This window comes from Aptenodytes forsteri, unplaced genomic scaffold (genome assembly GCF_000699145.1).
Source record: "Aptenodytes forsteri isolate BGI_AS27 unplaced genomic scaffold, ASM69914v1 Scaffold118, whole genome shotgun sequence".
Classification (NCBI taxonomy): domain Eukaryota; kingdom Metazoa; phylum Chordata; class Aves; order Sphenisciformes; family Spheniscidae; genus Aptenodytes; species Aptenodytes forsteri.
Window position 1 is genome coordinate 2096270 of NW_008795859.1, and position 15968 is coordinate 2112237.

Below are 15968 nucleotides of genomic sequence, written 5' to 3' on the forward strand. Positions count from 1 at the left end.
GGGGGGGGGCGGGGGGGGTTTGGCGTGTGCCTCCCGTGTGCCAGGTACATGGTGGGATTAGCACCCTGCACCCCTCTTCGAGCAGCCGGGTATTGCCGAGGGGAGACGGGGCTGTGTGGGTGGAAATGGGAAACCTCTGCCTGTCCGTGGGATGGGTGCAGCCAAAAGGGCCGTGTTTCTTTTTTTCCCCGGGGAAAAAATTCTGTGCCTGGCCAGATTTTTTAGGAAAGGAGCTGTTGTAGTAATTTGGCCATTTTTAGTCAAATGTTATTTCCATTGCGTTTAAAAGAAGACATTGATATAATAGGAAATCTTCTGGTATTTCCCTATAACTGGCTCCTTGCTCTCCTTCAAACCCTACGAGATCCCGATGCTCAACTGGCTGCTCCGCTGCCACTTCTTAACGGAGGTTTTTGCTTTTCTCATTGCTCTTTTTCTTCGCGGTAGTGCCCTTTTATGGATGAAAGGATCCTGAGTTTACACAATAAAATCAAGACCCAGACGTTGGAGTTCCCGGATCAGTAAGTACAAAAAAAAAAAAAAAAAAAAAAAAAAAAAGCCCTCAGCCCTCATTTTAAAGCTCGTTTGAGCCATTTCTCAGGCGCTGCCAGGGTGGGGCTGGCCCTGCTCCGCTGTGGTTTTGCAAAACTCAGACTCTGAGCCCTTCTGTTGGCCCTCGGCCCTGGAAAACTTCCTTTGCATTAAACGTGAAGGCAACACCTTGGCGTGCAGTTGCCGATGAAGGAGCGATTGAAGTTGCAGAGGTGCCTCATTTTAAAGCTCGTTTGAGCCATTTCTCAGGCGCTGCCAGGGTGGGGCTGGCCCTGCTCCGCTGTGGTTTTGCAAAACTCAGACTCTGAGCCCTTCTGTTGGCCCTCGGCCCTGGAAAACTTCCTTTGCATTAAACGTGAAGGCAACACCTTGGCGTGCAGTTGCCGATGAAGGAGCGATTGAAGTTGCAGAGGTGTTTGAGGGAATGGATTAGCCTCTGCAGTTGCTGCCTGTTGGGTTTTAGCCTGGGTGGAGTTGGTGTTGGGCTCTCCCAGCCCCGTACACACGGGATCACACTTTGGATTGCCCAAAAAGGGGATATTTTTCTTCCCTGGAGGGTTTGGGGAGGAAGGGCTGCATGGCACCTGGGTGCACGAGTACCCAGAGCTGCATCCCTGCCAGGGCTGGGGTCCAGCCCCAATCTACCTGGGAAGGCCCACGGCGGCGGGCACTGGGGTGAAGAAGGGAGGCAGCATCCATCCCCTTCCCCATCTCATCTCTCCCCCCTCCTTTCTCCAGGCCAGAAGTTACAGACTTCTTGAAGGATTTGATTACACGGATGCTGGATAAAAATCCCGAATCTAGGATTTCGGTCCCAGAAATCAAGGTACTGACCCAACCCCCTGGTGTTGGCTGTGGCTTCACTTCTGTTGGGTTCTCCTTGCTCGGCTTTTTTTGGGAGTCAGTTTGATCACGCCAGGCTAGGTCCTCCCCCCGTGCCCAGGGCCCCTGGGCAGGTAAGTCCCAGCTCCTTCCCCTGCTCCAGGACCTGCTCAGCTTTGGGACCTTTGGTGCCTACAGAAGTCACAGGCAAAAGGAAATCCCCTGAGTACAGTATTTCCTCTGCTACCAGGAAAGTACTGTGCAACAGCCTTTCGCAGGAGATTTCTGGTCCTCCGCCCCTGCGGGAGCCTGGAAGGGGCGAGAAGCTGAGAAAATGGAGACTAAGGTAGGGGGAAAGGATTGCGGGGGAATTGCTGAACCATTTTGTGCTCCTCCTGCAGCTGCCCAAGACGCCAGGTGTGTGGGCAAGGAGAAAGGGGTTTCTGCCTTCTGTCGTGGATTAATTCAGGTCCAAGACTAGGGCTTGGTGGGTCCTCCTATCACTACTGCTCATACGTATGGTCTGGAATAAATCGCTCCTGCCTCTTGGTGCTGTCTCATCCGTAAGATGAGAGTGGAAATAGGTCGTCTTCCCTAAAACCCACTGAGATGCCCAGTGCTGTACGTCACCAAGGTTACTGCTCGGTTGCGTAGATGGGGCCAGTGCTGGCTCCGGATGAGCCGCACCGCGGCATTTTCTGCTCCGGGCTGAGCTGTTCCCAGCGGCGCCAGGGTGAGCTGGCTTGCCAGTGAGATGGCATGTCTCTCCCCTGCTCCCTGGTATTTCAGGAGCACGTAGGGGCCGTAGCTTTGGCAAGGAGATGCGTTTGCCAGGCTTCTGTTGTTTGAGTTAAGAAAAAGAGGAAATCATTCCTGACAGGCTGTGTTATTAATTGAAGTTGCACCCGTGGGTCACCAAGAACGGAGTGGAGCTGCTGCCCACAGAGGATGAGAACTGCACCCTCATCGAGGTGACAGAGGAGGAGGTGGAGAATTCGGTCAAGCACATCCCCAGCCTGGCTACCGTGGTAAGTACGAGGGAGGCGATGGTCTGTGGATGCACACCGGGGTCCACGCTGCCTCCTGGGGCGGTCCCAAGCAGCTGGAGGTTGCTGCTGAAGGGCAAAAGCATTGGGCAGGATTAGAGCAAAGACCTTCCCTCTCTCAGAAACAAGCGCTGCAAGATGGGGTCTCAGCACCTCACTGGAGGTGGCCGTACCCCACGGTGTGGGGGAATATTTCAGAGCAGTCCCAAAGGGACCCGTCAGCAGGTTGCCAGTCGCCACGCTTGAGCTGGCTGCCTAAATATCGCTGTATTTGCTCAGGGCAAAAGAGCATCTGGTCCAGGACCTGCCCGCAGCCGGGAGTGTCTGTTTTGGCCAGGCACGAGGAGCTCCTGACCTGCTCTGCCCATCGGGCCGTAGGGTCTGCGGGAGCTTCCCAGGATGGAGATTTTATCTGGGCCGTGGCATGCGCCAGCCCCCGCCTGGAGCTATTCTTGGTGAATTCATCTCATCTCTTTTCAAGCTCGTATTTTTATTCTCTGCAACCCACTGTGGTGGTGAGAACCACAGTGTAACCCTGCCCTGTGTGGAAAGTGAAATCCTTTTGGGTTTTGAATCTAATGATTTCTCTGGGTGCCTGCTAGCCCTTATGCTAGGAGAAACAGCGAGCGACCATTTGCAGTTCCCTGGTGTGGCGTTATCTGCCTGTAGACACCCAGGCTGTGACTTTTTTTGAAGTACAGGTCTCCCTTTGAAGCCTCTTTTCCATATCGTGGCTGTGCTCACATCTAGCTCCATTTCTGGAGCTCTCTCCCGCTTCAGTATCCCACAGAAGTCTCTTCAACCGCAGATACATCAATATGCAAATGTGCCTTGTGCTGCTCAAGCTGAAAAAGCAGATCTTGCTCTAAAGAGATCACCATTGATGAGGGGTTTTTCCCCCTTTCTCCTATTTGGAGGTGTCTCGCTGCGATGCAGCAGAGGATGGCTCAGTGCTCCCAGCCCCATTGAAAATCCAGGTGTGTTCAGCACGGCTCAGGGCAAATGAGCTTTTACTGCGACTCTTGCCTCTTAAATAACGCACCGCCTCCAGGCAGATCTCAGATTTTCCCATTTACTTTTGTTCTTCAAAATTAGCCTCCGGAGCCTGATCTTTGTGCATCCAACTGCAGGCGTTAACACTCGAGTACGAGATTCACGTGGCTTCGACTCTCACATAAAATGCTTTCCCCCGCGGGACCCTGCTGGCATGTGCGTTTCAGATGTGTAAGGGCTCTCGGTGCACCGTGGTAAGCAGATAAAAAAGGCACAGAGGCACGAGAAGCAGTATCAAATGAAGCCAGGGGTTCCCAGACCAGGATGTACATGCCGAGGCAGGGTCCAGTGCTGCTCACGTTGTTCTCTGCTCCCACCAGTAAAATAAGGTGGGGGATGCCTGGGAAGAACCCTGACACTTGCTCTGTTCCCAGCAGTCTCCAATTGCAGCTGACGCTGGGTGCCTTTTGTGTTTTGCAGCCAAAGCTAGACAAACAGCCAATTTTTCAGCTTGGTTTTGGTAAACGTTAAGGCAAAATTGTGCCAGTTCCTTCCTTCCCCTCTCCCTTTCCAATGAATTCTTCTGCCAGATAATTGCGGGGAACTGGGAATTTGCAGGTACTGGATGCAGTAATCAGTAAAACCTACTTCTGGGGGGAGAAAATCTTCCCAGACTTGGCTTTGCTCTCCTTTCCAGCCTCTCACACCTAGTGTGGCTCTCATCTGCGTGTTCAGTTGTTGCACTGTGGGTTTCAGACGAGGATACAGCCCCTGTACTAAGCAGCTGGAGACTTGTAAACATGCTTCCTTCTGGTTTTTTGGGGGGTTTTGTTTGTTTTGTTTTGTTTTAAAGAGAACTTTGACTTGTTTTCACTAGTTTTCTTAATTACTTGGGCATGAGGGTTGGATGTTCCTGTTGCTCTTGAATGAAAGGAAAGCGTCCCTGATGAACTCCAATCTGGTCTTGCAGATCTTGGTTAAAACAATGATCCGGAAGCGATCCTTCGGGAACCCGTTTGAGGGGAGCAGGAGGGAGGAGCGGTCGTTGTCTGCCCCTGGGAACCTGCTGCCGTAAGTGTCATTGCCTCGCCTCGGCCCAAAAGGACGTTTGCAGCTTGTCTTGTGCTCTGGAAATCGCTGCAAAGCACAGGAGGAGAATTCGAGAAGTTGGGCTTTGAATCTTTCATGTGGGGCTGCAACCCGGATGTTAACACACCCTCTGTCTGACCTGTAACCGCTTTGTGGGATGATTTTTGTGACGTGGCATATCCTGCCCCTCCGATGGGCTGAAAAGCATCTTTTTATGGCACTTCCAGCCTGTTACAGGGGAGCTGGGGGGAGACGACATGTGCTTAGCGTCCCAAAGGTCCCGTGGCGGGGAAGGGGCAGTGTCTCAGATGCTGGTGTCTCATTGCCTGCTTTGCCTTTTTCCAAGTCGCTCAGCAACTGTTTTATTTCCTTTTAAAGCAGGAAACAAGGCAGTGAAGATAATCTGAAATGCAACGACTTGCCCAATGTGGGAGAGGAGGAACTTCTTTCATGAACATCGACTTCATGGTTCTGTTGAGCATCTTGGTCCGGGGTACGTTATTAAAGTGTGCAGCTGAGGATGAGCGACATTAACAGAGCCTGCACCAAACACAGCATGACATGGCGCTATTTCAGTATGATGCTGGATGTAGAGCTTACATAGCAGCATGTTATAAGACATCCGACTACTTGTCATAAACATTGAACATCTCTGATCGCTTGGACTGCTGACTTCTAGTGGGAAGGTGCTGGCTGATAGCAGAGAGGTGAGCTATCGTGTTGAGCAGCAACAATGCTTTGCAAAAAAAAAAAAACCCAACAGTCAAACAAAAATGCATTTGGAACTGCTTTTACCTGGTTTTAATGCCAAATAATTTCTGGGGACTAACGCCAGTGTCCCAGGGGTGTTGTATGCCCATCGTGTAGTCGGTGGGCACACACAGAAGGGTGAAGCTTTTGCCATACACAACAGTAAAACTACACGTGCGCACTTTGAGAGTTCACGACCTACCGGAAATGTTGTTGCATCTATTTCCTGTTGTTCTGGTTTGTTTTTAATTGACACCTTTTTAACTGCATGGGAACAAAGCAAAAACCCACCTTTTCAGCTTTTTAAAGAATGCCTACCTTTGTGAGCCAAGTTGTATTAAACAGCATCTTTGGGACATCCAGAAAGTGAGGTTAATTACCACCTAAGGTAATTAACACCTTTCCTAAGGTCTTGGTGTGACTAGGACTTGGTAAGTTGAGTATTCAGTGTATGAAAGGAAAAGGTATTTAAGGGCTTAAGTTCAGTCTGAACTAATTTTGCTGCAGACATAGGAGTGAAAGGTGGTGTTTAGCTGAATGTTTCTTTTGAACAGCAGAGGAAGCACTAACAACAGTTTGTTTCTAAATCTTTTACTTGATCTAGGTAGATACTAAATATAAAATTCAGGGTAAAATCCTTCACTTCCATGTACATTACATGGTTTACTACAATTAAAAATAATACAACTCATGCTATTTTTAAGTATAGACTTAGGGCTTGCTTAGAATTTAAGATCTTAATGAAATACTTAGATTAGCTAGTAATTTTCAAAGAAACTTTTGTTTTCCAAACTCTTAATCTGGATTTTGGGGCCAATGCTATGTATTTTTTGCAAGTTTGTTACCAGTAATTTGTGAATGCCTGTGGATCAGAGGCTTGTTAGTAAATTAAGTGTGTACCTAATTCATGGATTGTTTCTTACGAAAAGCTCTTTCACCTTCAGTCAGATTACTCTGATTATTTTGTGGTGCTTGTAAGAAAAAAAAAAAAAAAAATCTATAGTGTGGTGGGAGAGATTCTGACGTCCAGACTCACTTTCCAAAGTTCTCTGTGCTCGGACAAAGCTGGAGAACAGCAGACGGTGGGTGAGCTGGAGAAGAGTCAGGGTTTGCTTGGGGAAAGGGGTCACGGTAAGTACAGTTGTTTTGTGTATGGAGTGTGGGACTGGGGGGAAAAGGTCTGACTTCTCTTCTCAGTCTGATATGGGGGTGTGACCTTGAATGAGGCATTTAAAATGATGGTGTACCTGAAAGAGGGGGAGGATTCAAATGTCCCAAGCGTGTAAGGGACTGCTAAGGCACAATTCTTTGCCCTGAGGAAGAAGGCACTAGGAGAGACCCAAGTATTTTGGTTAATGTTAAGATCTCTGCCTGCTAACCCTGGCCATGAGTGCCCTGCCTTTAGGAAGTGACTGTCCCCTTGTCTTCCTTGATCTTGGGCACTGCAAGCAGCAGAGCACTGAGGTCCTTGGCCCTGCTGCAGTCGGACCTGGTCTGGTAATTTCTGGTTAGGATGGGTCTTTGTTAAAGCTGGCGTAGCGTTAGCAAGCGCGCAGGTGCCTACACAAACTGTCCCTTACATCTTTTGATCACTTGAAGCAATGCTCCCCCTAAATCGCTATTTATTACCGAAACATTGTGCTGCTGGCCTCTCTCCAAAGCCAGTGACGATGGTTCGTGGTTTAGGAGCACTACTATGGAGTTTGGAGCCATAAGACACGCACAGTTTTCCTCCCGTTTTAGTCCAAGGCTATGCCAAAGCCCTGCAGCTTCAGCTATGGGAAAACCAAACAGGTAATGTGGGTGCCAGCACTACTACAGCTGCCTGCTCCCCCTTTCCTAAACAGGACTTTTCATTGTGGAAACGCGTGCGAGTGGGCAGCTTGGTTCTCTAACCTTGTAAATGGACTTGTTCTGCAAAAAAAAAAAAAAAAAAAAAAAAAAAAAAAGGGGATCTGATTATTTATAGCTGGTGCATAGTAATGTGTGGTGTGTTTTGTTAAAGGTGAGTTGTAGAGATGCTCTGTGCTGCGTATCTCTGGTTTGTGATTTGTCAGGTGCCTAGCGAGACAGTTTACATTTACCAAACAGGCTTGCCAGGTGCAACACAGCTTCTAAACAGAATAAGCTGTACCAGTTCCTTGATGCCCAGCCACATAGTTACTGGGCCTCAGATATTACCATAGATCAGTGTCTTATGGCTAGCCCATGCTTGGTTTGTAAGCATCCTAAAGCTCAGCACTTCCCTAAGGCGCTCTCTAAAACGATTGTCCTTTAGTGCCAGCTCCAGTAAGGCTGCAGCCAAATGCGCATTTCTGAAAGAAACTCGATGTAGATTTTTTCTTGTTGATTAGTTCTGTTGAAAGCATAAAGCGTGGCTGTGTGAGGAAGATCTATCTAAATGCATGACCTGTTAGAGAAGCTGTACTGTATATATGGATCTGCTCAGTTCCCTAGCTGCTGTTCCTTAGTAGTAAAGCTAGCTTTTTTTTCTTATAGTGAAGTAAACATTTTGCTTGTGCCTTGGAACTGGGCTATAGATGATTTCCCCAACTCCCTTCCTTTCAAGCAAGCCCAGTGCTGACTGTAGGCTTAATGCTGGGTACTAAGCCTTTTTGGCTCTGAAAGCACACAGGAAAGTGCTAAGGGGAAACCAGGCCTCTTGTCCTGAGCAGTTTTTCTTGGTGGTCCCCTCCTACCTATCAGGCAATTGATCTGTTTCTTTTCTAAGGTCCTGGACTATTGCTGATTTTTATACTTTGTTTAATGACCGAGGCTTGTGTTTCATTCCTACCCCTTTATTATGCATTTAACTTTATCAGGTGTATCAAGTTTAAATACTGTGTATTTACTTCTTTTAAATTATATTACCTAAGAAGAAAGGAGGAAAAAAAAAAAAAACACCAAACTACTAAGTGTTTTTCCACACAGCTGTTCAAGCTTCTCTGTACAAGTTGAAATAAATGACATGCAACCAAACCCAGAGTTAGTTGATCAAGTGGAACCATTATCCTATTTGACTGGTCTTTATCAAGCTATGAGAGTTTGCTGCTTGGAAGAGGAGCCTGAAAGCACGCTCCTGTGTTAGTGAAGTCTGGTGTTCTACCATTACTGGGGACCTTGGGCAAGGATAAGACCACAGTAGCTCTAGCCACTGCATAATCCAAATTGAGCCATTCACATGCACAGACTAGCGCGCTGACTCTTGGAAAGGCACCGGTTTGAGTTGTGACACTCAGCTTAGTGCTCAGCAGCAGGCAAATAAAGAATAAAACAAAATGATAATACTGTAGCAAACCCATCGCGCTGCTGGAAAAAAGGCAGCAAAGCCTCAGCCAGGATGCTGGAGGTATGGAATAGGTCCCACGGCTCTGCAACACTAGAAAAGGTTCAGAGAAAGGGAAGAGCTCTACCTTGTGTGCCAGTGTGATCACTAGAGATGCTCAAGGCCATGTGAAGATAAAAGCCAACAAATTCACCTAAATCAACTTGTGTAAACCCATTAAATGCAGCAGCCCAGATACAGGGTGTTGGGGGGGTGGTGGTATGCCAGGGAGTAATAGATCTGTTCTTCTGACCAGTTGGTACTAGCGTTTGGCTAAGGCCATGCCAGGCTAACCCACCCTGGCCTCCAACTTTCAAGTCTTTTCCCTTGGATAGGGTTTTAATGCAACAGACACAGACATGGTGTTAGGAGAACCAAGGTGGAGCAGAAGCTGCAGTTGCAGCAGCACTCTTGCTGAGAGAAGCAAGAGGCAAGGCAGAGAGCAGCACCGGCTTTGATAGCTCTCCAGGAACAGTTGCTATCTGTGTAAAATGAAGGCAGTTCACTGACCCTAACCTTCACAGGCCCTGGGGAAAAATAAACAAGCAAAACCCAGCTTGCAGGATTCCAAGAGGGCTGAGAGAAATATTTTATTAAAAAGAAAGTAAATTTTAAAGTAGTACCATAAAAATTAGACAAAACAGAAAAAAAATTCTGTAACCAGTAAGCCATTTACCATAGCACAATGGAACCAGACACTGCTTTGTCTCAGTCTGTGGCCACTGGAGCTTGGAGACATGATTAAATAGTAGGCACAGGCTCACCTAAGCATCACAATCTGTCAGGGCAAGGAAAAGTGATTTGACAACAGCACAGAGCTGCTCTCCCAAGGTTAGGCAACACCTGGCAGGGGCCATGTTCACTGTAAGGGAGAAACTGTGCCTGTTACCCTGTGGTCTCTGCTACCGGTGAGCTCAGGGAAAGGAGGACTGTCAGAATGACAATGCCAGAGCAGTCCCTGTCCCAGGCTTACCCAGTGCAGAGGCCTGGCATAAAAGCATAATCCTCCCTCTGTGCTTAGTGCAATCAACCTGGAAAGACAGCAGACAAGGAGCAGACCCAATTCTTCTCTCTGGGGTTGGCTCCAGCCAGCAGGAGTAGTGAAGAGTAGTAAAGAAGGTCCCTTTCTCAGTTTCGTGCCCCTCTTCCTTCCAACGAAGAGGGGGTGGGTCTCTTGGCAGGGTCAGAGTAAGAGTCACAGCAGCAGTTCACAGCAGCAGTTGGTGCTGTAGCAGCAGGAGGTCAGGAGTTTGTTCCTTATGTCTCACTGACTCCCTGCAAGGATCAGAGATTACAGTTCTCTGCCAGAAAACTCTTCTTTCTCCCCCTTCCTCTCACATAAAACCCTCTGCACAGGCAAGCTACTCTCTGCTACTCAGACTTTACATTTCCAGTGCCACAAGGTCTTTTGATTCAGAAATCCACCCTCTGCAACAACAGTTCCCACCAAGCACAGGGCTGAGCTCTACCCTCAGCACCAGTCAAGCAACCCCACTAAATCCTTCTACTGGCCAAACAGATCACTTGGAACCTGAAGGGAGGCATAGCCGTGGCTGTCAGCATACTGGTCTCAGAAAATACCAACCCATTGAGTGGGTTTGTTCATAGCAGCAGGAATCCCCAAAAGCCAAGAAGGAAGGATTTGATGAGGACAGAGCTGTTGTCTGCAGCTCTCAGAAGGCAACTGCCAAGGACTGCAACCCAAAAAGAGAGGCGCAGTGGTGGCATGACAAGTTCTTGAACATACATTTCCCTCTCCAAGAGTGGTTGCCCAGGAAACATGACAATATTTGTTTCTAGTGCTCCTCCCTGCAACAGCTTTGAGGTAAAAATGAGCTTCTCCGAGGAAGACAAATTTTTCTCAGAGCTGTGGTTCAAAATCTCTGTTTGATGTGGATTTTCTAAATCCTGTTTCAGAATCGCTGCAGAGACAGAGGAGGAAGCAACTTTGCCTTCACTCTGTCTTCACTGATGCTTACCAGTTCATAATCCTCCACATACTTGTATTTCTTCTCCCGATAGTAGTATTTCTTCTTCATGCAATACAGAACAACAATGTCACACAGCACTGTTGCCTAGTAGAGATTGAAAGAGTTTAAGACAATGAGCCTCAGAACTGAGGCACTAATCCAGAATTGAGTCTAAGTGCAGAGTGTCACTTACCACGCCAAAGAGCGCTAAGCCAGAGCCGATGTTAATCATTGTAGGAATTACATCAAATTTTCCTGCCTAAAAGACAGTTACAAAGGTGAATATGTTTTTCAGCATCTCTGAAAGCCCTCACTGCAAGACCTCCAGGAATTAAGTCACCCTACCTTTCCAAACACTATGATATCAAAGCGGATGCCATAAGCTTTGACAAGCGTCCGTGATTCAGTGCCATTACTATCCTTGTAGTATTTCGCAAACCTGGAGCAAAGATAGGTCAGAGCTTAGCTGGAAATTTTGAGGTTGCTTATGCGATCATGCAACATCCAGGTGTGTCCTCCATCCCAAGAGGATGGGCTGAACATTGGTACTTTCAGAGACAAGCCCCAAGTGATGGAGGGAGATTTCATGCAGGCAAGCACATATGGGAGAAAAGCCCAGAACAGGCGAATTTAAGACAGCAGTTAACACAAGCCAAATCAGGAAACTTGCAAAGCATAGGAAGGGGAGGAAGTTAGCTTTAGCAGGGGAGCAGAAGGGCAGACAGGAAGAAATTCAGCGACACATGAGAATCAGCCCCTCGGACAGAGGCAAGCAGGAGGCTGCAGGAGTGCAGGCAGCCACGAGAGGGCAGAGCCGGGAGCAGGCAGCGAGGGAGGCAGCACAGCTCAGCCTGTCACACAAAGGCTGCTCCTTGTCCCGCACAATGTGACTCCCAGGCAAAATGATAGGGAAAAGGGATGAGGACAAATAAGTGAGATCAGACTTACTCCGCCACATGGTTGACTAAGCCAGGAGGAAGTAGAGAAGAGGGCAGAAGAGAAGAGGAAGGATCGGTAAAAGGCTGCACCACGGCCTGGAATTAGCAAGAGCACTTCAGAGCCCGCACCAGCCGGGCTGCAATACCCTCCAGCCGGTCTCACCTGACACCCCAATACCTGCAGGCCTGGCACCTCCCAAACACACACTTGTGCTGTCTGCATGACAGCAGCTTCTCAGTGAATTCATTCAAGTTCCACCAAAAGAGATCCCCTGTGCTAAGTGAGAGTTTGTGATTCTAGAAACAGGCATAGCCCTGAGCCATGTTTCCTCATGAGCAGGACTGTTGCAAGGACCTTGGCAAGGAAACCAATCCATATTATTACAGCTGTGAGTCTGGATGCAACCAGCTACGTGGCTCTGTGCTGGTGGTTTTACTGGAGGTGCTGGACCTACCTGTACTGGCCAGAATGTTTATGTGGTGGTGTATGCCAGAAGGATACTCCTGGTGCTGATACGGTCTTCAACTGACAGAGCCACTTTCCAGAGGTCAGGTTTTCCCTCATGCACAGTGAAGGAGGTGCTTCAGTCTCCCACCCCCACACCCCAGCCCTCTCAAATACTGCCCTATCAGCACACCCTGAAACAGTCAGTTCTCACATTGCCATGCCACGGGAGGCTGGCCCAAACGGCCACCCAAATACTGCCGCAAATATGACTCAGACACTGATGCAATCAGTGGAGCTTCACTGACCTTCCCCCTCTGCTGTGGTTTGCTCTATGTTTTACAGCATCAGAGAAATTCTCCAAGTTTTACAGCACCATCAAAAGTCCAAGGACTACCCGCCACTGTCAGAGGAGTGCAAGCAGCCCGTAACACTGTGCCAGTGGCAGACTGAGCTGCAGGGACACCCGGTGCCCTCCATAGCCACATTACCTGAAGTTGTAGCCAGGCGAGACAGTGTGGGCAGAGTCCTTGTTGTCAAGGCGCCGGAAGGAGTACTTTGGCACACAGTGGGAAGCAGCTCTGTCAAGGTTGCAGTCCCAGTTGATCTGCAGCGCCATGACTCCACCCTGCCAAGTGGAGAAGAGGAGAAGGTGAGCAGTCCAAGTGCCCAGCCAGCCCAGCACTAGGCTCTCTGCTGACCGGGACCCTGACTTACTGGCCCTTGTCTCGGTCCCAGTCAAACACTCTTTCCCCCTTCTACAGAAGGACCTTGCCCATAACCCCACCCAAACAAGCCAAGGCCAAATACTTGCTAAGTAGAATTGACTCCAGTCCCTCTGGCCAGAGCAGCTCTCCATTCTGCAGCTACTCTGTGTCCTGTGGCTCATGCCACGAGGCAGGGGGGGACAACCACCTACCGCTCCTCTTCTACACAGCTGAGGCCCAACAGAAGGGTCTGCCAAATACCTCCACAGCCATTTCCTGGAAGTTCTGCTCTGCAGCTTCAACTATTTTCCCTAAACGAAAGATAGGGCAGAAGGGATCTGTCTGGGAGTCATAGATGCAGTTCTTGAGGTAGGTGGAGTTGATAGTGGGGAGGATGTTTCGCCTACAGGGGAACAGAGGGAGAAGATCTGTTGCATCTCCTTCCACTCCTCCAGCTCCCCTTTACTGTCCAAGAGACCAGACAGTGCAATGCCCCACACACTATTTACTTGCTGAAGTTGAACTTGGGGTACCAAATGTTGTTCTTCACCAGAATGGTAAAGTTCTCAGCTTCTTGCAGGAATGCTGGCCTACAAAACAATAGGAAAAGTAAATAAGTTTCACTTCTATTTTCACAAACAGAACTCTGCAGGGTCCTTGGTGATCATCTCCTCAGCTTTTCCCAATAGTACCTCGTAGGGAGAAACATCAGCTGCATACTGCTAGCCTCCTCTCAGGAGGGCCACCACAGAGTAGGAAGACAGAGCACTCACTTGGGTACGTGATAGTCATCCTCTACAGGGCACCATGCAAAGACTTCGCAGGTCTTAATGCTGCTGTTGTACGGTACACACTCCCCAGTCTGGATGCCTGGAAAGACATGTGAATGGAGGTACCACCAAGCAAAAATACAGAGGCAGTATTTGCCCTGTGATATCTCCTCACTCCATAAGGTGAAAGCAATCTGCTCAGAGGTGAAGTGCCAGTACCAAGACCCCCATTATCTTCCATTGCAATTTGTAGTGCAATTTCAGAGAAAGAAGCATCAGGTCCTTTTTCTGAGTCAAATCCTCATCTACGTGAAATACTGCTTCATGGACTCAAGGTCTTGAAAAAGCCCTCACACTGTTTGCTAACTCACCAAAGCACACATCTGTCCAGCATCCACCCAACACAGTCTAAGCCCATCTGCTCTCCCCCAGAAGAAAAATCTGAGCTTCCCTTTCAGTTCTCTTAGGTGTGAGACAATGAGAACAATGAGACTTAAGTGAAATGCTGCTTCGTTCACAGGAGGGAAGGCACAGCACAGAGGTATCACAACACAGACTGAAAGGAGCCCTTGCAGTAGGCTTCTTACCATTGCTGTGGGTGCTGACATATCCTGGAACACAGTTGTTCTTCACCTTGCACTCTGTTTCATCATCTGGAAGCTGGAGAGGAACAATAATTACACTAAACTCTATGAACTTTCTATCCCACACTCCCACGCACACAAGGCAAGATTAAAGCAGACCCTGTACCTACCTCTGGGCAGCGGCCTTGGCGCTGGTTCAGCGTGAGTATCACATTGGTCATGACAAACACAGTGTTCTCCTCCTGAACATGCAAAACAAGAAGGAAATTTAAGAGTGAGTCTGCAAACAATATCCAAGGCACTGACCCAAATGTCTTTGTTGACAGAGCCCAGGTGGCCCCGCAGAGGGGACTTGCTTTGGACAGTGCTGGTGTAGTACTAAAGGAGCAGATTCCCACATGTATTGCCTGATGGCCACTGCCTTTAGGTAGAGGAAGGACTGCTGGACTAGCAACCCTTTCTGTCCTCCCACTTGGCCCAATTTTCCTCATTCACATTATGAAAACAGAGATCACACAGTTCTTCAGGGGAGTCGCAAGGCAGGAGCAGAAATAAAGCTCCAGCTGCAAGTCTGAGCGCAATTCCCACTCTTTTTTTGCAATATATCTATTAGAAATTTGACCAGTCCTGGTTTGTTTCTCCACGGAACACCATTTCCATTATTTTCAGATCTGTACGATTTGGGATCTGTTATTTGCTTCTGCTCCACTGATACGCAAATATGATCACTCAGCCAAAATCCGACTAAATCTGTCACTTTTTTCTGCACCACATCTCATGCAGACAGAGTGACCCATGACTAGCAGCTTGGCCGTGCCTGCCAACCCTGAAGGCCACCGCATATTGCCCACAGAGTGCAGATTCCCAGAGTCATGGTCAATCAGTAACTACACCAATACCTCCTATTCAGTTCTGGACCAAGTAACCTGCAGGCTATTCCCAGGGTTTCTGCCAACAAGTTAACTTTGAGTTGTTTGTTTTAGAAAGCAGTAAGAAAGAGGACATGTGGTTATTGTTGCAACTTCTTCCTGAAGCCTGCAAAATTCCCCCTCCTATACAAGCACACACACACATACTTTTCTTGAAAAAAGCTTCCCCAGGGCTAGTAGTGCAGGTCCTCAGCATGATCTGCAACAAAGCAAAGCTGCTTCATTCTCTCATATCAAGGCCACGCTGGAGCCAAAGCTGCTCCAGACCTCAGTGGACTTTGGCAGAGGAGTAGCTGTTTGTTAGAAAACCCTCCCTCTGCATGTGAAAGTGATTGATACCTGAGGAGGGATGACGTAGTCAGCTACATCCCAGATCATGGCTCCCAAGGTGGATGTGTTTGTCAGCGTTACTCCTTTCACCTTTGTGGTTACAGAACTGACCACCGAGTCTGTTTCCTGGTAGCCCTTCTCCCACAAAAAGACCCAGCTGCAAGAGAAGGATTGCAAGAAACATCAAAAAACAGATAAACACCATAAACCAGCACAGGCAGTGGGAATTTCTCCTTTTTTCATGTGTCACCCGAAAGGGCCGGTCCAGATAGTTTCATAGTGCTTCCCTACAAAAGAGTCACAGGACTAGCAATCTCCCTTCTGATTTTTTTTTTTTTCCAGAGTGGTTTGGCAGGGTGTAATTATTGCTTTTACGCACACCCCCGCCGGCTGAATTTCCCTTCTTTTTTTTTTTTTTTTCAGAGTGGTTTGGCAGGGTGTAATTATTGCTTTTACGCACACCCCCCCCGGCTGACGATCACCCTCCGGGACGGACGGGGTGGTTTTTTTTTTTTCCCAGAGTGGTTTGGCAGGGTGTCATTAGTGCTTTTACGCACACCCCCGCCGGCTGAATGACGATCACCCTCCGGGACGGGGGCTCTCTCCTGTCTGCAGCTGCCTCTAAGCAGCCCTACAGTCCCAGTTAAGGCCGCCCAGTTAAGCCGTCCCCACCACCTGCTTGTCACCCCTGGGTGTCGGCACCCACGACGCTTGTCGG

General features: G+C 48.6%; 2 protein-coding genes across 4 annotated transcripts in view; one reads left to right on the top strand and one right to left on the bottom strand.

Moving 5' to 3' along the window:
* Positions 1–8237, top strand: part of CAMKK2 (calcium/calmodulin dependent protein kinase kinase 2) — a 12943-nt gene extending 4706 nt beyond the window's left edge. The window contains exons 11-16 of one of the 3 annotated variants that reach the window (XM_009283899.2): positions 448–521; positions 1291–1378; positions 1625–1720; positions 2274–2402; positions 4384–4484; positions 4884–8237. In XM_009283899.2, the coding sequence (XP_009282174.1) occupies positions 448–521; positions 1291–1378; positions 1625–1720; positions 2274–2402; positions 4384–4484; positions 4884–4956 (561 nt within the window). In that variant the 3' untranslated portion in view covers positions 4957–8237. Of the gene's footprint in view, positions 1–447; positions 522–1290; positions 1379–1624; positions 1721–2273; positions 2403–4383; positions 4485–4880 lie in introns of all 3 variants that reach the window. The other 2 variants (XM_009283900.2, XM_019473310.1) reach the window with 2 other exon arrangements.
* A 1393-nt stretch (positions 8238–9630) lies between these two features.
* Positions 9631–15419, bottom strand: P2RX4 (purinergic receptor P2X 4). Its single transcript, XM_009283901.2, has 11 exons — positions 15260–15419; positions 14162–14233; positions 13995–14067; positions 13411–13507; positions 13147–13227; positions 12899–13040; positions 12422–12558; positions 10893–10986; positions 10741–10806; positions 10557–10652; positions 9631–9852 (listed from the first exon to the last, which is right to left on the bottom strand). Exons 1-11 carry the CDS (start codon positions 15296–15298, stop codon positions 9835–9837), a joined length of 915 nt encoding a protein of 304 aa, XP_009282176.1. The 5' UTR covers positions 15299–15419; the 3' UTR covers positions 9631–9834.
* Positions 15420–15968: the final 549 nt, after the last annotated feature.

Coding starts and splice junctions, on each gene's coding strand:
- P2RX4 (XM_009283901.2), bottom strand. CDS start 15,298: ATGATCTGGGATGTAGCTGACTACGTCATCCCTCCTCAG. Junction 13,508..13,994: donor TGTCAGCACCCACAGCAATG/GTAAGAAGCCTA, acceptor ATGTCTTTCCAG/GCATCCAGACTGGGGAGTGT. Junction 12,559..12,898: donor TCCAGGAAATGGCTGTGGAG/GTATTTGGCAGA, acceptor TCCACTTGGCAG/GGTGGAGTCATGGCGCTGCA.